Source organism: Stylophora pistillata, chromosome 12 (genome assembly GCF_964205215.1).
Source record: "Stylophora pistillata chromosome 12, jaStyPist1.2, whole genome shotgun sequence".
In the NCBI taxonomy this organism is placed as follows: Eukaryota; Metazoa; Cnidaria; class Anthozoa; order Scleractinia; family Pocilloporidae; genus Stylophora; species Stylophora pistillata.
In genome coordinates this window covers 15,230,017-15,252,485 of record NC_142530.1, presented here as the reverse complement: position 1 = coordinate 15,252,485, position 22,469 = coordinate 15,230,017, and the positions used below count along the sequence as shown (strand labels likewise).

Genomic DNA, 22,469 nt, shown 5'->3' with positions numbered 1-22,469 from the left:
TCAGCCCAGCCGAACTATGCATGGGACGGCGACTACGCACCACCCTTCCAACTACTCCGTCTAAACTAACACCGCAATGGCCAGAGTTAACGACATTGCGTGAAAAGGAAGCCAAGATTAAGACTGAGCAAATGAAAGAGTACAACCGACGACATGCAGTTAAAGAGCTCAGTAATCAGTCGCCAGGCGATCGTGTTTACATCCCTGATCGCAAAGAGAACGCGGTAGTAGTATCCAAAACACCACAGCCACGTTCCTACTACCTCGACACTGATAGCAACGCAACTGTTAGAAGAAACAGACGTCAACTCAATCCAAATCCTAAAGAAGCAAAGTACACAACGGAAAGCCCTCCACCTGATCCTCCCGAAACTTCCAAGGATCAGCCACCTATTCCGGCAGAGAAGAACGAAGCTTTTATGTCTGCCCAAAAGTCTTCCATTCCAGTTCCCGTTCCTGGAACCACTACTCGTTCCGGAAGAAAGGTCAACCCGCCCAAGAGATTAGGTTTTGATTAGGTCTGAATGAACATTTGCTATTAGTTTCATGATCAAATTACTAAATAGACTCGCTTTCCATTATTAGAAGACTTTGCACAGAGACATTCTTACAGTATCGAAATGTCTAGAAAGGGGGATGTGGGATTAGCCCTTAATCCTCTTACCTACCAACCGCGCTCGACTTATAAATATCCTGATGTGATTATGCAACAGTTCAGTTGACCTCAGGCCTTGCTCTTGTAAGCTCCTCTGCCCATTAAATATATAGCTTTAAATATATACTTGGCCTCCACTCTTTCTTTCGCCTCCGATAATCGCACAGTCATCAGCGTACATAGCAAGCCTACCCTCATGAATATTCTGGACAAGATCGTTTTGGAATATGTTCCAAAGCAGTGGTCCTAGGTTTGGCCCTTGTGGACAGCCTCTGCCTGTCTCTCTCCATTCACTAAAATCCCCTGATCTCATCCACACGCTGTTTTTTCTTTCTGTGAAGTAGCATCTCATCATGTCTATCGCACTTTCCGAGAAACCATAGGCCCACAATTTTAACAATAATGGCGGATGAAGTGAATCAAATTGCTTTCGAAAGGTCTGTCGACAATATTCCGATCACGTGTTTGTTGTCCAGTGTCTATTTCCAATCTTCTAGTACCTAAACTAAGGTGGTCTCACAGCTTTTTTTCTTACGATAAGCTGTCAGGTTTCTGTTAAGACGAGGCTCCATGAAAATCGTTAGCTGTTTACCTAGTAACTATTCGGAGACTTTGCCCACTGTACTAAGTACTGTCACCGGTCTGTAGTTTCTAACGTCCCTCGGATTGTCCTTTTTATAAACCGGGACCCACCCCCCTCTCTTCCATTCCACGGGCCAGTAATTTGCATCAATGCAAATATTAAAGATCTTAGTTAAGGATGGCACCAAGGCACCACCAACTAGTTTGAGAACTTTATTAGACAGCCCATCATGACCGTAGCTCTTGTTCACGTTCAAGTTTGCAAAGGCTGACTGCAATTCGGTTTGACTGACTTTACTGAAGCTAAATTTGGGTACATTCACAATTCTCACACTGTCGCGTATGTCTTGAGCACTCTTTAAGTCACGTAATTGTTCCTCAGTTAATGTCAGCAACCCAGAGTCACCGATACCCTGTGCTATCCCTGTAAAGTATTCAACAAAGCAATCAGCGACCATTGTTTGATCCTTTATGTCACTGCCACGATTTTCCAGAATTATCGCAGTGTCATCAACCTCTTGAGTTTTGGAGTCCAGGAAAGCCTTGAAAACTTTATAAAACTCCCATCGATTGTGATTCATCTCTTCTGTCTTAGATTTCCAGTACTGCTTTAATGATCTTCTCCTAAGGTTCGTAGCAACGTTCCTCCATTTCTTGTTCAATTGTAGATTCTCGTCTGTTGGATTCTTCGCAAACATCTTAGAGTATTTTCTCTTCTTTCTAATTGCAGCCTTCCACTGATCTGTCATATCGGGAACATCCTTCGATCTAACTCTTTTTTTCCTCAAAGGGATATGCTCTTGTAAGAAGCCGTTTAAAAGTGCTTCCAATAAAAATTCTGATCGTTGATGGAGTCAAATATCTCGCCGACATGTCATGGGGCGGAACTTATATCTTGCAACAGCATAGCTTCATCGATACTTTTGTTACTTCTAACAGTGGTGACTCTACCTGAGTGATGAATAGCTCTCTCTCTCATAATTCCATAAACCATTGCATGATCACTTACACCAGGATCGTAAACATTGGCTATTCTGAACAGTTCAGGTTTATTTGTCATCATAACGTCTAACAATGTTTGACTTGTTTTGGTCACTCTTGTCGGCTTCTTTATTAGACCCTCCAAGTTGTGTATTTGCTCCAGGTCACATAGGATCTTCCTTTCCTTTTCATCTGGTTTAAGCCTATCCATATTCAAATCACCAGTGACTACAATCAACTGCCTTTGTAAGGATGCCCAAGAGACCAGATTATTCAAATCACTCTCTAATCTGTTATAATGATCCTTTCCTACCGCCATCGGGGGTCGATATATGCCCAAAACAATAGCGTCATGTCTTCCAAATCTTGATTCCAGGGCTAATGCCTCGAAGATGGTAAAATTTCTCGGCAGCTTTAGCTTCTTAGATGAGAGACCCGATGAGACATACGCCATCACACTACCGCCTCCTTTCACACGATCCTTGCGGTGTATATTATAACCATCGATCTTAAATTGTTTGTTTGTATATGAGGAATCAATTTTTGTTTCCGATAAGAAAATGACCTGTGCCTTGAAATCGCTTATCAATAGTTTCAACTCTTCGAATTTGTTTTGCAAGCTGTCAATATTTAGATGCATAATAAGTAGTTCTCGCCCGTCCCTTTGCCTACTATCAACGATCCGTAACGATGAATTCAAAGGGCCATCATTTGCATATTCGTCTTGGTTAACAATGGCTTCTTCGATTGCAAATCCATCCATCTCTTCAAAACATGACTCACTCAATGGCGGTAAAGAGCACAAGGGACTAATCCAATCGATTTTTGTTCGATCCCGAAGGTGCTTGAGAGCAGAGCTTGATATATGGGGGCATTTAGCGTGAATCCAAAAACTACAGTTGTAACACAGAACCGCGTTCTGGTTCTTCCTAACGCTTTTCCCGCATTCTTTGCAAGGAAACTTTGTTGGCCCAAGGTTTAGGTGAATATCTCCACTCAGCACCAGTCGCTGGATGTTAAACCAGCTGAGTCCGTCGGTAGAATGTAGCACTCTACACGATAAAAACGACTTTCCTCCGCCGTAAGGAAAAGCCTTAGGGTTAGGAGCATTGAGGGGTGCAGCTGGATTTGGGGCTAAAAAAGCTTTGGAAGCGGCTACTAAAAAGCGACGATGAATCGTATGAAAAAAATATCGATTTTTTAAAATTAATCTTACGCGAAAAAATGCGAACCTCCGAAAGGAAAAAATATAACATGCCAGTAAAGATCAAATCAGTAACGTGAGCGAATTAGTGTTGAACATGCTGAAACGAAGGATAGCGCTACCGCCTCAGACGGTGGCAAAATTGAGAAAGTATAGCGGCGGGTTGCACGAAGTGGGTAGACGCGTCAACTCTTTAAAAAAACGGAGACAGGTGCTCGCCTCTCAGACGGGTGGTGGCTTTTGGCGAGGAATGAACGAAGTGTTCTGTCACTGTCCCTTAAAATGAACGAACCCAAGATAGAGGTAGAAGAGAATAAAGATCAAGTAGACGCAGGTATTACCTTTCATATCGAGTTTGACGAGAGTGGTGAAAACAGCAGCAGCACGGGGTCTTCTTGGTTACGTTGGATAAGCGAACACATTTTGATACCGTTACTTAAACTATGGAGAATAAACTGATCGTGAACCTGCAAGAATTTCAAGCGCTTGTGGATTTTTATAAGGGGAAAGTATCAGAAAGTACCCTGCTTATCAGAAAGTACCCTGATAAAGCCGCACGAGTCACAGCCGAGACTCAGATGTTACTGAGCGATGCACACACGCAGGCAGGCTTGAAAGAACCGACGATGAAACAATTATTAATGCAAGAACGACAATTAAACGATCGATTGAGAAAATTACCCACAGGCGCAGGACCTGAGACGAGTGAAGGCGGAGATCAGGGTAATCTATTATATTCTGTGAAAGAGAATCTGCTTAAAGATTTGATTCGTTCCGTCGAAACAGTCAAAGAACCTGTCGCAGTAGTAGAAGAGGCATTCGCCACACCTTCAACTTCCAAGAAAAAGAAAGTAAAAAGAAGGTCTTTTACACCCAAGAAACTATTTTCTACACCGCGAACCAGTACCCCTAAACCCATCAAGTTTCCTTTTACTCTGAGAAGTCTCAAAGACCTACCTTCTACACCCATTCTTACGGGCAAACGGTTGAAAACCAGCCGAGCGCACCGAAGGGTAAAGGCAAAGGCAAAGGGAAGGGGAAGGGCAAGAAGTAAAAGAAGAAGGCAGTCTGGAGGAAAAGTCGATCTTCAAAAATGGATTAATAAACTGGGTATAGAGTTTCATTGGCCCGGCTATCAGTATATGGGGCCTGGTACCAAATTAGCCATGCGTATTAAACGCGTGGATCCGGGTATCAATCGTCTCGACAAGTTAGCTAAACAGCAAGATATCGATCATAGTAAAGCTAAAAATCTAGCCGATAAACACAAGGCCGATCGCAAAATGATTACCGGTATTCAACGAATCGGTAAAAACACGATGACCGAACGCATTGTAAAACGCATCATGCAAGCTAAAGTAAAAGCTGGATTGTAATTAAAAGAAATAAAGCGTGTTGAAAAGGTATCATTTTTGTGTGTCTTTATTGGAGTGACGATGGAAGACTTTTATTTGACCCTTCCGAGTAACGATTGAAGCATCAAATATTTTCCCGGAAACACCAACAATTCTTGGAAAAATCAACTGAATTCGCGCTTCGATTTACAGGGGGACTGGGTAGTGGAATTATCGAGTATGTCCTTACCTCACGAAACCACGAACAAGAACCTTTGGGACCCCTATTTGAAAGGATTAAGCGACGACGATGTGCTACTCAACACCAGTCGCTTAGAAATAAACCCACAAAAGGTCTTTAAAACAGTCACGTTTTCTATCACCTATGGTGACATCCAAAAGTATACATTAAATACCTCCTATGATCTATTAGAAGCCGCCTTTCAGGAAGAACGAATGCAATTTATATTGAGTATGGGGGCCACCTGGGGAAGTCATTTTTCGAATGAAAAAACACTGCAATTCGACGTTTATTGCGATCGATAGAAAGGAACCGTCACAGTGTCCGGTGAGCGCATAGATCCGGCCCTTGTAAGAGATTCTCGCATCCCTGATGACGTATATTTAGAGTTACCCAAACATCTCTGCGAGTAGGCTGGATGGACGGAAACAACGCGTATCCTATACACCGACCAGCGTGGGAAGACAGAAGATAATTATAATGTGGCACGCCCTCGTCCTAATCTCTCTATGACGAAACGCGGTACACGGTGGAGTTACGATAGATCGCTCGATAATCTCAATCTCACATATTATTGGTACGACATTGGTACGACATTCCCTGGAAAGATAAAACGACAAGTGACACGCATCGATTTTTACTGAGTGATATCATCTGGACATTTAAATACATCGTTCCCCATACACCCACCGCGACTCCCAGTTCACGCAATCTTTACGTGTATTCCTCCTTGTGCGCCTCAGTGATCATGGGCGATCAATCCACCGATTTATTACGTCAGATTCCTTACCAGGAAAGAATGCAAGGAACGTCTTATTTCGAACCGAAACACATTTACTACATCCCCTTATGAAATAATAATTTCGACGTCATCAAAACGCAAGTGAGCGAATCGACGAAAAACATTCTCGCCGAGTTACCCGAAAAAGGCCCTAGCATATTGACTCTGCATTTTAGAAGAGTTAAATAAAGGCACTCCACCGGACACGCCATTCATTTGTCTCAGCGCTACACTATGAGGAACTTTTACTTGACGATACCGAGTAATGATGGAAGCATCAAATATATTTCCGGAAACTCAAACAATTCTTGGAAAAATAGGCTCAACAATCGTTTGGACTTCGAGGGGGACTTGGAAGTAGGAATGTCTAGCATTTCCTTACCACCCGAATCGCTCTTGATACCCTATCTGAAAGGATTACAAGATACCGACTTGCTGATGAGATCGTCTCGCGAAGTGCAAAACAACAAAAGATATCAAGGATACACCCATGACCACGGCGTACGATTTTCTCAAAATCCTTTTCGACAGAGAGCACGAGTTATTTTTAAATACACTCCCGCAGAACAATTCCTTGGTGTTAATCCAGGGGAAAAACAACTTCAATGGGATGCGATTTACAACGAAGAGGAAGGGACGATTGAAGTGACATCAGAAAAGGTGGAGGAGAGTGCATTTTCTTCTCGGTTGAATTTTAAATTACACTGTCATTTTGTCCTGAGGAAAGATATGTGCGATCTTTTTGGTTGGACAAAGTATAAAAATTACCAGAGTACCATCATAGCCAAACACGGACCTAATCTCGTGATGAGGAAACGAGATACTGCATTTCTTGAAGACCGTACGGATTCCTAACATTACGGGTATCGATACGGGTTATTGGAAGCCGTTTTTAAAGGAAAGGATGCGTTGTTCGTAAACTCTATGGCATTCTTTCTCGATTAGTTTACCCACACCTTGACGAATCTTAAAGAAAGCACTTATGAAAACGGTATGGCCCCTTGCACCCTTTACCTCTACTCCTCCCTGTGTGCTCTCGTGATCATGGGTGATCAGACCACCGATCTGTTGCGCACTTTTCAGTATCGCCATCTATTGAAAGGGAGTTATTACTACGAGCCGAAACACATTTATTACATCGCTATGCGAAATCAACACATCTACGAGGTGGAAACGCAACTCAGGGAATCGGAAAATAATAATCTGGCGCAATTTACTAAAGATGGAGTAAGCATCGTGACGCTACATTTCAGAAGGGTTAAATAATTCGTCACGAGTGTATGTTTAAGCAGTCACATCATGGTGGGTGTGACGAGAGATATCTCCAGGGGAACGGGAAAAGGTGTCACGGGGCGACAACCACGCAAAAGCAAGAAATGAAGAAAGAAAGAAAAAAAATGGGGTATCGAAACCGCTATTTTTAAATCCAGGGTAGCTGCCATTCCTAAAGGTATGAAGATGTTGTATAACATTGCTTAAGGAAAACCGGTCTCTGATAGAATCAAACGCTAGAAGATGGATATGCTAAGAAGTATGCAGCCTATCGTAACAGTGGAGGACGCATGACTAACTCCAATTGGCAAAAGCGAATCATGCCGTAGTACGGCCAGAACCTTGTTGTATCCTATAAACAACGGCTCAAAACGGCTTATTATCCCATGCTATCATGGGGTTTGAGAAAAATTAAATCACTGTAGTTGTGTTTTTAACAATTTTTTTATTGGAAAAAATGAAACAATGTTCAACTTACTAAAAAGTTTACGAGTTCTAGATCTTCATCGTCTAATCGTTGGTACCCGTAAGGTAACGATCTAAATGTTCCACTGTCCATAACTCTCTTATCAAACACGAGCCTATGCACTTTAATTTGTGTTTCTGTTCTTAATTTATTTCTTTAAGGGATCGTGGACAAAATGCAGGGTTTCACGATATCCGTCTTTCTAGGAACACCCAGGGGGGGACGTATTTCGTCGAGGATGTTCTGTTTCATCACTTCATAATTTAGTTGAGCCATACCACGAACGTTTAACGAAAACCCTTTGACTTTAACGCAAGATTTTCCTTTTGCGGTGACGTACCCATAATTCTTGGCTCCAGCTGAAATGAACTCCACGATATGATCCCCTTGGTCTTGCTCGTTGGTCATATCGTCCAAATAATCCCCCAAGGCAATCTCTTTCCCTCCCGGTTTCCACTTGTACACCACTGAATCTGTGTCGTAGTACAAGACGCGCTCTTGCAGAATTTCTAGCGACTCGTACAGTTTAAGGCGGGCCTGACACGTGGTGAACGCGGCGATAAAGACATTTGTGGCACGTCCTTTATCTGGGTCTTCAGCGACTTGTTTAGCCACCACTTCCACCAGCTCGGGAGAAAGGACTCTAATATCTTGTATCTTGGATGCGTTATTTGATGGGTTTTGGCCTTGTGACAATTTTGGCCAAACTTGCCACAGAAGGAATTTAACATGAGTTTGGCCGTGGCCTTCCTTCCAGGGTTTTTGGCAATCATGGTGGGATCAAGGTCGATGCCTTCACGTTCTTTATAATGACGTACGTAGCTGGTCTACTGCTCTTCCGTCTGGCACCAGGCGGGGTATCCACTACTTTCTTGTTTGATTTTCAACCAGGTATCGACGTAAGGAGCAAAGAGGCCACGTCGTTTATGCTCGAAATGCCACACCTCGTGGATTTTGATGAGTGTGTAACCCATAGCGATGGCGTTTTGTATTTCGGAAGTACACCACGTACCGGTTAACATGCGTTCTTCGTCCGTGTGGGGACACACGTAGTTTCTTTCGTCCAGGGTTTTAGTAGATTCTTGCTGGACGCACGTACGGCAGAGAGGAAAGGTGAGTTTAGAAGCAGAACCAATTTTCTGGCGATGAGGTAACACGGGATTGAAAAGATGAGTGGGAGGAAAAATGTCGACTTTCATGAGACCATTGAAGGCGTAGGGATCTTGGTTTTCTGGTGCCAAGTGAATGGTAGGATGTCCGACGGGGCATTCACCATATTTATTTACCCACGGGTATTCTAAAGTTACGTCCACGTACCGAATCTGTTCTTCTTGGGTGGGGTCTATGCATTGGTAAAGCGTGGTCGCACAAGTTCATCCGCCAAAGAAGGCTTCACGTGGATGGAGGGGTATGGTCAAAGAGAGAGACTTGATAAAGTCGCGGAGATCTGGGTCCGATTTCTTTAGAGTTTCCCATTGACACTGCCACATTTCTAGGATGGTGTACCCCAATTGACGTAGCTTGACAGTTTTCTGGGCCGTCTGACGTCGGCAAGCTTCTACGGTGAGACCAGCGGAAGAGAAGGGAAATCTGATTTCTTTGCGGGTAACTCTCTGCAGCCGTGGAACAGGCACCCATGGAATTCGTAGACGGTACGAGTTTGTGCATCGTAACCGTCTACGCGATACACGGTAGACCCATGAGGAATGCTGTATTCACCTCCCTGGCGCGCATGCTGAATTCTCGTCCCCAGACCTCGCTTGGTCCAGAGCAACCATTCTAAGGCCACGTGGGAATGATTGGGCGTGGCGCCTTCCCAGCCGTTTTCTTGTTCAATGGCGATGGATTTAGGGGTCATGACGCATTTCCTCCAATAACGGTTACACACTTGGGCAATGGTGACGCATTTCTCCATGGGGTCAGATTTGGTGATGGTGTGAAACTCTTCTATGAATTTCAGGCAGCCGGCTTTCAATAGCTTTACGTCTGAACGGCAGTAAGCTATCTGTTCTTTTTTAGGTCAAATGTGTTGTTCTTGCTAAGCTCTTCCGCGTACCACGTTTCCAACTCTTTATTCTTCTTTTCGGACATCCTCGCGGGATCGTAACATTCGGCTGCAGGGAGTGGTCCTGCGTAATACTGATTGTCGGGGGTATGGAATTTATGTGGGAAGAATCCTTTCTTGAGTTTGGGGATGCCAAAGGTACTCGAGAAGGCAGATAAGGCCATGGGGAGGAAGCACATGCTGTCTTTGTTGACGATCTTGCCCACTTGCATGCAGAGATTCTCTGTTCTTGTAAAAAGACGGCATCGCATCCTTTTAAAATTTGAAATATGCCAATAACTTCTCTGAATTCCTGCCAGTTTCGGTTTTCTTCGAGAGGGCCGTACGCCAATTCATCCATGAGAACCAGAAAGTCACCGGTACATTTGCGACCATAAAATTCAAAGACTTCCTCGCTCTCTGACTTTTCGGCCACGATCAGGATAGGAATATGGGTACCGTCTTCGTCAAGCATGGCTTCAAAATCTGCCCAGACTTTCAAGGGAGGTTCGATGTACTCAGAGACGTCGGGATTGGTCTATCTTTGTCTTTTTAGTGTATCTTTTGATATTTTCTTGGGCTCATCTTCTTTGGCAAGAACGGGTCGTATGAAACATTTATGGGTGCGGAGGTTAACGACTTCTCTGCAATTTCCATATTCACTCCAATGACAGCGATGTGTCTGCTTCTTATCGGGCTTGAACTCTTTACAACATACTCCGCAACGTATCCATGTGGCGCACAATCCCTCGCTACGGTGAAGGGACATGCAGGTGTCATCGTAAAAATGACGATTACAATGACTGAGAAGTAGGGTGGGATAATGCGATTTGGGGCCACACTCTATGGTTTTGCAGGCTTTACACCGCCTACCTTCACATGGGTTGTGACGGAAGTCTTCTGTATTAAATCCGCGGTTACAGGCATCGAAGAAGTAACTCCGCTCCATGAAATCGGAATACGATGTGCAGCCGTGGTAATGACCTTCTCCCTCCTGGTCTGACTCGAAGAGAAGTCGTATAGTTTTGGGAGCTGTGACGGTTCCCTCAAAGGTGATGCAGTAGGGGTAATGGACATTCATGACTTTTAGCTTGTAGTCGGGTGCCAGGTACTCCTGTAATTTCTTTAATTCCTCACGACCACAAGGACCTTCGGGGACGCCAGCTTCACGGTGGAGGTATTTGGCGCATCTCGTTAAGGTGTTTGGGTAGTGTTGAAGATTTTTGTAGTAGTTGTAGCCTTCTTTGTCATCGTATTTATAGAGGAAGGCTTTGGTGAGGCGAATCGCTCTAGCCTGACAGAGGTCGTCTTCAGAATTTTTGATGTGAAATATCGACTGCTTTTTACGAAGGGTCGTTGTCATCTTTAATTTCCCCAAGATGGAGCGGTTCGTTCTTCCGCCGGCGTCGGGTTCGGCTATGACAGTCATGTCGACTTTGAACTCGTCTTCGGCGTCAAAACTCTCGTTGGAATTAAGCTGGTTGGCATGTAGGTCTCAAATCGGGGAGTGTCGTTCAAAATCCCTGCAACGGTGAATTTCGAGGATTAAAGCGAGTGGGAAAATTTCTTGGTGGAGAAATTAAAGATGACGCGGTCGTTTTCTTTTAAATTCTTGCCTTTCCAGAGCTGGGTGGTTTGAGATTTTTTTATCACGCGACGCGCCATGTCAACCACGCCACGTGTTATTTCCTTTCCAATGTCGTCTCGTTTGGTAACGGGACGTATCTGCTTTTTGTGGGCCACAGCGCGTTGCTTGTGGACCGATTTCAACGCTTTCTTGGGAGTACTGATGGGTTGAAATTCAAATTCGAATAACGGCGAAGGTTCTCGCTCTAGTTTTTCCCCTATTTCGCACATTTCCTCATCTGTGACATTTGGAGTAGTATCGTACAGGCTCCCTATGTCAACCATACGTGCGTCCGAAATATCATCGTCGCCAAACTCCTCCAATTTCCTTTTACCCTTATAATTAACAACAATAACATTCTATTGTTTAAAAATATATTTCTTACACGCGCCGGTACGGTTCGAGAAATTTGAATAACTAATAACACAAACGACACGCTTCCAATTCTCAGAGGATGTATTTCTAAAGCGTCAAAAGAATAGGTTATTCTTCTAGAATTCTATGCATACACACACTTACTTTATTGTTGTTGTTGGCCATGTCTTTCTCTTCTCTCTTCTTCTTCTGGCTTCTTCTTGCTTCTAGCTGGAGGGTTCTACTTATGCACTGATGGTAGAAAATTCGCTAGCTAAATACGCAACTATAGCGTCCCCACGTGGGGACGCGGCGTGGGTATGTATCCTGTAACGTTCGAATCTTTCTAACGGTAGAATATTATTCACGATATTTTTTCTCGCCATTCGTATGACTGACAGGAATTGTTTTCCCTAACGCACCACTGATTGACAGGTATTGTTTTCCCTAACACACCACTGATTGACAGGTATTGTTTTCCCTAACGCACCAATGAGTTTATGTTATTTCTATTGTGTCACTTATAACTCGGTGAAAATATAACTTGCGTGCTGTCTTCTAACGGTTCATTTCGATCACGTCTTCTCTTCGAATCACATCAAGATGTTTTCGACACTCGCGGAAATCTACGAGTTAGCCACCGATAGATTACACACCTCGAAGCTTATGGAATATTTTTTCATATTTACATATTACCCGTCTCTTTGCATGCGTTTTTCATACCACCACCTAATCCTTTACATATCCCTTTACTCTTATTAGTACCTTCTTCACAATCGACCCATCTGCAATTACGCTTGTACCAAACCCTTCGATAATCCCTTTCGATCTTTTGTAGACTCGTCCGCCAAGATTAGATACTTTCTACTTTTATTTAGGTTTTTTTACCGAATTATTTTTTCACGTCCGTTCCATGAGTCATTTTTGATTACACGTGTATTTTGAAGACGCTCGAGTGTTAAGTAATGCGATTTCCATCTGTGATCTGCGCACGACCATGACATTTTTTAATGCCCCACTGGTTCACCCGAACTTAGAATGGTTAGGGAGTGCCTATAGTAGTGGATGGGGCGATATTCGCTTTTACTCATTTTCTTTATAATTTTTTCCAAGGTATCTACTCTGTTTAATTTTTCCGCTTGGCACTACAGACAATTATTTTATTTTGTAAAGTATTTTTTGGGAGACATTCTTCCTTCTCGCGAACTCTTTCTTGTATATAATAATTTTGAGTTTTTGTAGAATGTAATTATCTTTACGATATCGTGACACATGTATGTTTTGCACTTCATCCATCGCGAGTAGACATGATAGACTCGGCCATTCATTTATGTTAAGCCTTTTTATCACCTATTTGTATAAAGTTCTATAGTATTCCTTATGAATAAGACACAATCAGTTCATGTCAATGTGTCTTTATTTAGTCTTTGACGCCTATTTTTACAGAAAATGTCACTCCACCGTTATGAGTATTTAACTACCTTCCATGCCTCTACATCTCCCATGAGTACAACCGTTTTTTGCCCCGAATCTTGCCAACCTTCATTGGTTTTCATGACATCCTCGAACGTAAAACAGTGATTCCGAATTTTCCTTCCCACTCTCGGAAATTCGCGCCAACGCGTAAATAAGTACAACTGCATGTGTGCTCCTTTGGGAATACCAAACCGCCTTAGTTTTTGTGAGACTGCATGGTCCATGAGTTGACACCACTCTTCAAATTCAATCCTTTCATCGTCACATCGGCCCGGGGGTATATACGGTTCGTCTTGTTTTAAAATCTCGCGAACGAGTAAAAGAAACAACCACACATCTCTATAGTCCGCGACGCGGGAAATGAGGCGATTACATATTTTTAAGGACGGTGTGTCTTCAAAACATAAGATGGCATGCAGCAAGACACTTGCGCGCCCCGTTTTGGTACAGGAATGTGTATCGAATTTATAGATTTCGTGAGGGCATAAGTAGGTCTGGTATTATACTTCTTTGGGATACGACAAGGGAAGCTCTTCACAGCACTCCATCGAAAAATAAATGAATACACACATGTACTTACAACTAATCCCAAAGACGTGTATATATTGGTACAAGTAAAATCAATCGCTCGTTCTATATACCCTATGAAAAGACACACGCTGTACACCAAATGGAAAATAAATCCTTTTTAATCTTCTTAATACATCAGGAACTAACATTTAAGGGCTGCATTGTTACAACATCTCTCTATGAATTCCGAATGTCTTAATCCCCTAATTTCACTAAGTATTTTTCTTTAAGAGCATAGGTATGTTTTTTCTCTTGCTTTTTAATCTTACGTTTAAGGTTGTGCAGTCTCTTTTTATTCTTGGAACCCGACATGTGAATCCCAAAGCGTAAAAGTTGTAAAGGTCAGTTGACGGCTATACGCTTTTCCAAACTATAGTTTCTTTTTTCAAGTCGGGGCTTTAAATGTTCTCGAGACAATGTTCACCAATCTTTGATAAAGCGCTGCAACTCTGATGTCTTTTTAAACCACTTGGGTGAAATATTTGACACATGTCAAAGTCACCATTTCACTCATCACATCTGAATGACTTTTCATGGGATTACGAAACGACGCAAACACCTCGGTTACGTCGTCTACGTAAAACTTATTCGACTTTAAACGCTCTCACAACTTTTCAAACGCTTTCCAATGCTTGAAAATATAAACCTGCATGTGGCCTCCTATTGGATTTGGCCATTCGTTGACTTCTCTGACCGTCTCGTCGAATAATTCCTCACAGGCCTTCATGAACCTATACTTAGTGGCCGGGTCATTCATCTCGATTAATGGTAATTTCTTCTCGAACACAGCTTGTAAATATCGAAGGAAATAATAAACCTCCATGTAATGACACGATGTAGAAATGATTTCGTGGCGTCTCTTTAGGCAGATGGGAACGTTGGCATGCCCTAAAATGTACCGTATGATTTCTCGGGTACCACACACCTTTTTAGGCGCGCACAAATCGAATAGATACTTGTTCTGGTACAGTAATTCACAATCGTCTAAAATTCTCACGTCGCTCATGATGCGTTTGCTTTTCCGTTCTCGCTACGAATGATGAAAAACTCTCTATTCCTAGGGTTTTTTTAGGAAATATCCATCGGCCGTTCGTTGACGAGTCGACGTAAAAGGATTTGACATCTCGGACAATAACTCCAATACAAATGTGTATAGTACCAACAAGATGTACATTGAAATCATATTTCCGCAGGTTTTTAAACGATTCCTTTACCCCAACTGACATGTTTAGGCATCTTTCAATTCCAGTCGTCTAATTGTCTCCGTAATTTCTTGTATCCACTTTGGCATATACACTGCTCTCAATCTTTTAATTTCTACTTTGTGCCACGCTTCCTTTTCTATTTCGTCAATCAATATACGTGAATCGCATCGACCGCATTCGCATGTAAAGTCTTCAAAGGAAGGCATAGCTACTCTGAAGCAAGTGAGTATGAAACGATAGATTTATATCCGCTATTTTTTATGACAGCTTGTCAATCACTACTAGACAGACATTTACGTTCAAACACATTTATGTATAAAAGGACCTTACATTTTACAAACATTTCATTTTTTAAACGCATTTCAGACAAGTGCACCGGTTCAATCTAGGGTCTTTGAGGCAGGAGGTGGCTTTCTCCTCCACTTTTAGACGAAGAAATGACCTCTACTAAAGAATAGTTTCTGGCTAATTTGGACGAAGAAATTTAACAGAACCCCCAATGGGCCGGAGCGATCCTAGACAAATTATTCGCCATTGTAAAAGAAAAAGCTACCTCACAAGATCTTCGCGAACTACGCAGACAAGTGACTAAATACATTGACGAAATTGAATTCTATGATTCCAAAGTGGGAGAACAATCTACTTTCCATCAGTTATACAGAGACATGATGACTGCTTTCCTAGCTTATGTCACCTATTTACAAATCAAATATCGTGTCGTTTGACAAATAAATCATATGCAACCCCAATGTTGTACTTTATCCCTCCGCCATCTTTGATTTCTTTTGTTCCCTTTGTACTTTTTGTACCGTTAATTTTTAAAATGAAAACCCTACGCACGAACTTACGCGATATCTAGCCCTAACCCCAAACAACCCTAAAGCCTAACCCTAAACCCCTCGTGCACCTACGTGAAATCTAACCCTAACCCCAACAATCCTAAAACCTAACCCTAAACCCCACGTGCACCTACGCGGTATGAATATTTAATTAGACTCAAGTCACTCGGACCATGGTCGCGCAGATTCTGCCACAAAGGCCCCCTAAACTACTAATAGATACTGTTAAACATCTGCGTTCTTTGCGGTCGGGAGCAACAACAAGACTAATTATACCAATGGAGAGGGACACTTTTTAAGACTGCTGCCAGGTTATTGAATGTCCTCCCGGCAAATATTAGAAACTGCAATGATTTTAAAGTGTATTGTAGAGAAGTTAAAGATTATCTTTTAAATAACATTTGTGAATAGTTTGTAAATTATTATAGTTTTTTATAGTACTGTAGAGAAGTTAATGCCTATCTTTTAAATCAGTTCGTAAATTACTTTAGTAGTTTTTAGCAGGTGAAGAGCCACCAGGTGGATACACTGTTAATAAACCATTGTTATCATTATTATAATTATTATTATTGTTGTTATTATTATTATCATTATTATTATTATTATTATCATTATTATTATTATCATCATTATCACAGAGATCTAACAGATTTATAATTTACGGTGTGATACAAACTGACAAGCCAGTGGTGTAACAATCCGCGATTGCGTTCTCAAAGTTCGGAGCGAAAACTAGCGGATGATCCTGATTGGTCAGCGATCTAAACATTTGAACGTTTTAACGCTTTCAATGGTCTGACTAGTTTGATATAAAGGCATAAGTAGCTCTGCCTGTCATGGCGGTCGGCGGTGCTTGTACACGCTCCTCCATCGTTTTATTTTTATTGCCTCAGTTGCTTCTTCGAATGGATTTATCCCCTAACCTAGAAAAGCTGACGGGCAAAGTGACATTTGAAAGTAGCTTGAGGACGTCAACGAGTAAATTAGCCGATATACTGCTGCCACAGTACACCAGCACTCAACTGCTTCGACGCCATGTTGGTTTCACTCGTATATCAAGACAAGGCTTTTTCGGGTCGAGAGCAAGTTACTCTTCGATGTCGACATCTACTTTCCAAATATCAAAGATCTTACTTAGTGGCCATATTTCCACAAATCCCGGACCTCCTCCTAAATGTGTTGTCTGCGACAAGACGATCGCTAGAAATCATCGCGAGTAGAATGTAACGAGTGCCAGCGAAGGCTACACATAAAATGTGGCAAGATAAAACCCCGCGAGTACGACCGAATCAAGGTACAAGCTACCAAGACATGGCTTTGTAATACATACTTATGGTCGAAATGGCCGTTTCACGATAACTGTCAACTATCTGATGTACCAGACCAGGAGAATTTTTCAAACCCTGATGCATCAAGTGATGTTTCAGACACGCTAGGTTCTGAGAACTACGATAACATATACACGCTTGACCCCGATAACTACGATTACAGATATCACAAGACACAAAGAAAGTTCTCCAGGAAAGACGTTCTCCTCGGCGACTTAAACATCAACACTCTTCAAAATAACTTCGAGGAGCTATCTGAAACCATCCAAAGACTAAACATACATGCTATGTTTGTGAGTAAAACCAAGATTGACTCATCGTTCCCAAACAACCAATTTACCATCCCAGGCTATTCTTTATTTCGCGACGATCGAAAGAAAGAAGGAGGAGGAGCAATGCCTTTTAATATCAAACTCACTGACAAGCAAAAGAATTGTTATTGAGAAGAATTACAAGACATTAGAACCAATTGCATTCGAAGTTACTATCGGATCAATGAGTATTCTAATGCATTACATCTACCGTCCGCCGAAAAAGTTATGTGGCGAATATCAACTTTCTTTGGAAAATGAACTAAGCCACATCTGTAATTGGGCTAGCTTACAGAATAACTCTGTTATTGTCCTCGGTGATTTAAATCTGGACAGGCTGAGACCAGAAACGCCAGAAGGAAAGCTCTTATGCGATCTTGAAATCGAACAAAGTCTAAAGTGTATGATAACAAAACCGACGAGAATTGAAATGGGAGCTACGAAAACAGCTAGAACTCTTATTGACGTATTGCCAAGCAATTGACCAGAACTCTTTCAATGCTGTGGTAACTATGATCCATCTCTTAGCGACCATTCCCTAATTTACGGAATTCTCAAAGAAAAAGTTAACCTAAATAAACCTAAGATTATTAAATTCAGGACCTACAAGAACTTTGAACACGAAGAATTTAAAAAGCATCTGGCTGTTGCACCTTGGCACGTTGGGAAAATTTTTGACGAGATAGGATGATCAGGTGCATTTCTGGAACGCACTCATGACTGACATTCTAGATGAGATAGCACCTGTTAAAAAAATAAGGGCTCGAGACAAAGACGTGCTATACATGACATCACAATGGAAAAATGCCATCAGAGCTAAGCGGAAAGCAACAATAAAATACCTTAAAAACAATACAAAAGAGAATTGGGAACTTAAATGTAAAGCGAGAAACGAAGCAACAAGGCAGAGAAGAATCGCAATTAAGGACTACTGGAGAAAGAAATCCGAAGATCTACAAATGAGACCCAAGGAGTTTTTTAACACTTTTAGGCCTTTCTTGAACAAAAAGGACCATACACACAATATTGAAATCCATCCAAACGAAAATGGGTCAATCGTCAGAAATCAGTGCGAAGTTGTCGAAATACTAGCTCACTCTTTTGCCACAATTGCCGAAGGAATCGGGGGCAAAAGCGCCGAACTTAGTAAGTAAGTGGACTTTATTTAGCCAGGGTGGCCCATTCAGCAACGAGGCTGATATCCAGAGGGACCCTGGAGTAAAAGAATTACAATAGTTAAGAATACAAGACATCTTGATAGCTGAAAATACAGGATAAAATTTAAAAATACAAAAAGTATTTATAAGTAAAGGTATAAGCAAACATGCAACAGTTTACAAGAATATACTGTCAATAAAATTTTAAAATTTGTAGGTATTAATTAAAACTTTGAAGGAAGAAAGTGACTCGGCGTTTTGAATACAACGAGGTAAAAGGTTAAAAAGAGCTGAGCCCGAATACCTTAAAGTTCGTTTTGCAAGGCTTAGTTTCGGTTTGGGCAGATCCAAATCTGTTCTCCTGCGAGTATTATAGCTATGTACATTACAATTTCTAGTGAAATAGTCACTCAAATATTCTTTCAACACCATCCAAGTGTTCAGAAAATAGTGGCGGAATCTATAAACCAGACGCAAGGCATTGAAGTAAAACCTATCACACAAATGCAAGTTGAAGATTCTCTAGAGTCACTTAATATCAACAAAGCCACCGGCTGCGGTGGTATTCCGGGAAAAGCACTTAAGTTTAAAGCAAAGGAACTCGCAAGGCCACTTCAGACCCTTTTCAACGTCGGTATAAAAAATAAGGTTTGGCTAGGCGAATGGAAGTGTGGGAAATGGACGCCTATATTTAAAAAGAGCGACAGATCCACTAAGGAAAACTACAGACCTATCACAGTCTTACCGTGTGTTGGTAAGGTCTTTGAGCAGCTCATTGGCAAGCAAATTACGACCGACTTCGACAAACACATGTGTGTAAACTCATTAGCCTACCGAAAAAATACAGCTGCGAAACCACGCTGATCAATCTGGTGGAGGGTGGAGAGAGGCCGAGATAAACACCTTTTCGTAAGCGTAATGTCGACTGATATGTCAAAAGCTTTTGACTCCTTACATCCACCGCTGCTATTGAGCAAACTCAAAGCTTACGGCTTCCAGGGTAATATCATTGAACTTCTGAAAAGCTATTTATCGAATAGGAGAAATCGTGTAAAGTTAGGAAGCAATATCAGCTCCAACAGATTAGGCAGTCGAGGCTGTCCTCAAGGATCCGTATTGGGTCCTCTGTTGTGGAATATATTCCAAAACGATCTATCTTATCATGTAAGAGATATATCCGATGTACGTGGACGACCTTCAGTTTTACCATACAGGTCATGACCTACCCACTACTACATCCAAACTTAGAGACAGTACGGAAAAAGCAACTAACTGGTACGAATCTAATCTATTAGCTGGTAACCTTAAAAAATACCAAACCTTAATTATTGGTAGCAACAATAACTCTGAAAATAATATCGAAGAATGCGCTATCTTAGTAACCAAAGAGAAATTCAACACGACCGCTACTCTCCAACTTATCGGAGTCACAATTGACTCAAATTTGAACTTCAATAATCATATAAATACTATCTGTAACAAAGCCAGTCAAAGGATTGGTGCGCTTATGAGACTCCGCAACTTGATTCCAACAAATGCAAAATTACAACTTTTTAAGGCAGCCATTCTACCATATCTAACCTACTGCCATCTCACATGGCATTTTGTAAATCTAGTGATCGTCGCAGATTGGAGAGAGTTCAAGAAAGAGGCCTAAGGGCTGTATAAGGGAATCCTTGTTTACAATATTTGCCTCATTAGCCTAAGCAATTCAGTTTCAGATGGAGCTAAAAATAAATCAGTTCTGAATATCGAATGGTAAAAGTACGGTTAACTCGGCCAATGAATACAAGCCTGATACATTGAACACTTTTTGTGCAACACGGGTTTAAAAACTCAAAATTTTACATAGAATGTATGAGCTCATTAGCGCTTTTGCCACCCAGAAATTTTGCATTTTTTGATGGACTAATTCTCCTTGAATATTACACCCAAAGAGCTAAAAATTTCGCCTTGTACAAAGGTTTTCTAGCTCTTTAGCTGCCTGAAGTCAATTTGTATCCAACATGCTTCCTTCTTTACCAAAGCCGTATGAAAATGAGCAAAAATGTAAACAATGACGTAAGCATGAATTCGCCCATTGAGAAGATAAACACTCCACCTATCAACGTTTGCTGCAGAAAGCTAATTTACCTTCGCTAGTAAACAAACGCTTACAGGATTTATCATTTTAATGTACAAAGTTAAACACAACCTTAGCCCCTTGAATATTTGTAATAATTTCAGAAACACAACACTTCCTATAATTTAAGACAGGCCGACTTTTCTATTCCTAGATACAACACAATAACTTACGGCAAACATTCCCTACGCTATTTAGGACCTAAACTATGGAGTAAACTGACAACTTATGACAGATCAGCCACAACATTAGCTAGTTTCAAAAACCGCATACGTAAGCGTGACCTCAGCTCCCTATTAGATGATGGCTGCAGGGGCTGTGCTCTATGTACTTTTTAATTTATTTCCTATTTATTCATACATGACATGACTTGATTTTATTCTTAAGTATGTAATATTCTTTTTAAATAATTTTTTTATCCATTTTATTTGTGTCCCCACTTTAGTATGGGATATCTCCCAAACTAGAAGGTTCCTTGACACGTTAATAAAGTTACTATCTGTCTATCTATCTATCTATCTATCTATCTATCTATCTATCTATCTATCTATCTATCTATCTATATGGCGGGCCATATCGGTGTTTCCCTCTAGGCATCGTTCTTTTACTTTTTCAAACTTTACCATTTTAATGAACCTGACTAGTTATTAATTATTTCACAGCATATCATCAATTTGTCTCTTTATGTTTTAAAATAATCCCAAAACTACATTTTATTTATTTATTTTTTATAACAAAGATTTCAAGTTGTTTGGAGATTTATGAGAACAAAAGTTTTATTTAAACACGATAATAACTAAAGTTAACAGTTTGTGGGGTCGTGTTCATTACGAATGGATCTAGTTGAAACTCTATACGTCCTACTTAGATGCAGACCCATAAAAAGTAGTAATAAGTAAAACGTTATTATTATTTAGTTCTTATTAACCGAGCGGGAGGTCTCTATGGGAGAATCTTGACTACGGTCGCCAGTACACACCGAACGCAGTGAGGTCTGTACCAGCGACCGAGGTCAAGATTCTCCCATACAGACCGACCTAGCTCGGTTAATTAGATGTTTATTATTTGGCTGTGTCTTATATGCCAATTTTTTATTTTCTTTGTAACATTTTTCTCTAGACCGGTCTAGATGCCGGTCAAGATGGGAAAATCTAGACCGCTTTCAATGTTGATTTCAGCCAATCAAATTCGTGAATTCGGTAGTTTTCAGTCCTTGTGAGACACAGCCATATAATAAATCATGTTAGTATATACTAAAACAGTGGATAGCGTTGAAGGCGCGCTCTGATTGGCTAGTGAAACTCCGAATATCCTTTGCTATTTACCTCCGAGCAACTTGGGAAAAATGGCGTGCCGGTTTGCATCCGTGACAAGCGAAGAAATCACTCAAATAACGACGAAGCAGTCCCTGAAAACACAGAAAGCGACTAAATTTGGTTTGGCCGTGTTTAAAGGTAATGGTAACCAGCAGTTTATCGATAAAAACCAATGAAAAAGGTTTTGTTTACAAATGCAAATTAATCTTGCGTAACCTGACTTGTTCACTTGAAAATCAAAGTTAAATAGTATTTTTTACAGAATGGTTTCAAATACAGAAAGAGTTTGCAACACCATTTGAAGAAATGTCGCCACCAGAGCTAAACAAATTACTTCAGAAATTTTATCTGTCAGCGAAAAAACGAGACGGCAGGTTTTACAACAAAAACAGAAAATCACCTACCGCGATCTGAGCCGCGTTGAATCGTTACGCGCGGGAAAATGTTGGAATCGTTGCTGGAATGTATGAATTAAAATCAATTTTTGGTGGTGTATATTATCTCACTGTTTTAGAATATACTAAAACAACTATTCACCTCAGTGTCGGTGGTTGGCGGTGAATATTTACCTCGCCGCTTCGCGGCTCGGTAAATATCCACCACT

At 41.3% G+C, this 22,469-nt stretch overlaps 1 protein-coding gene and 2 pseudogenes across 2 annotated transcripts in view; 2 read left to right on the top strand and 1 right to left on the bottom strand.

The window, feature by feature from the left end:
* The window catches only part of LOC148718943 (uncharacterized), a 279,110-nt pseudogene that overhangs the window by 39,941 nt on the left and 216,700 nt on the right, over positions 1–22,469 (top strand). The window lies entirely within an intron of this gene.
* On the bottom strand, positions 7,476–11,911 carry LOC148718958 (uncharacterized). The gene is made up of 2 exons (XM_088739901.1): positions 11,707–11,911; positions 7,476–11,522 (listed from the first exon to the last, which is right to left on the bottom strand). The coding sequence occupies exon 2, from the start codon at positions 10,987–10,989 to the stop codon at positions 10,099–10,101; it is 891 nt and encodes a 296-aa protein (XP_088596027.1). The 5' UTR covers positions 10,990–11,522; positions 11,707–11,911; the 3' UTR covers positions 7,476–10,098.
* On the top strand, positions 16,468–18,424 carry LOC148718957 (uncharacterized; annotated as a pseudogene).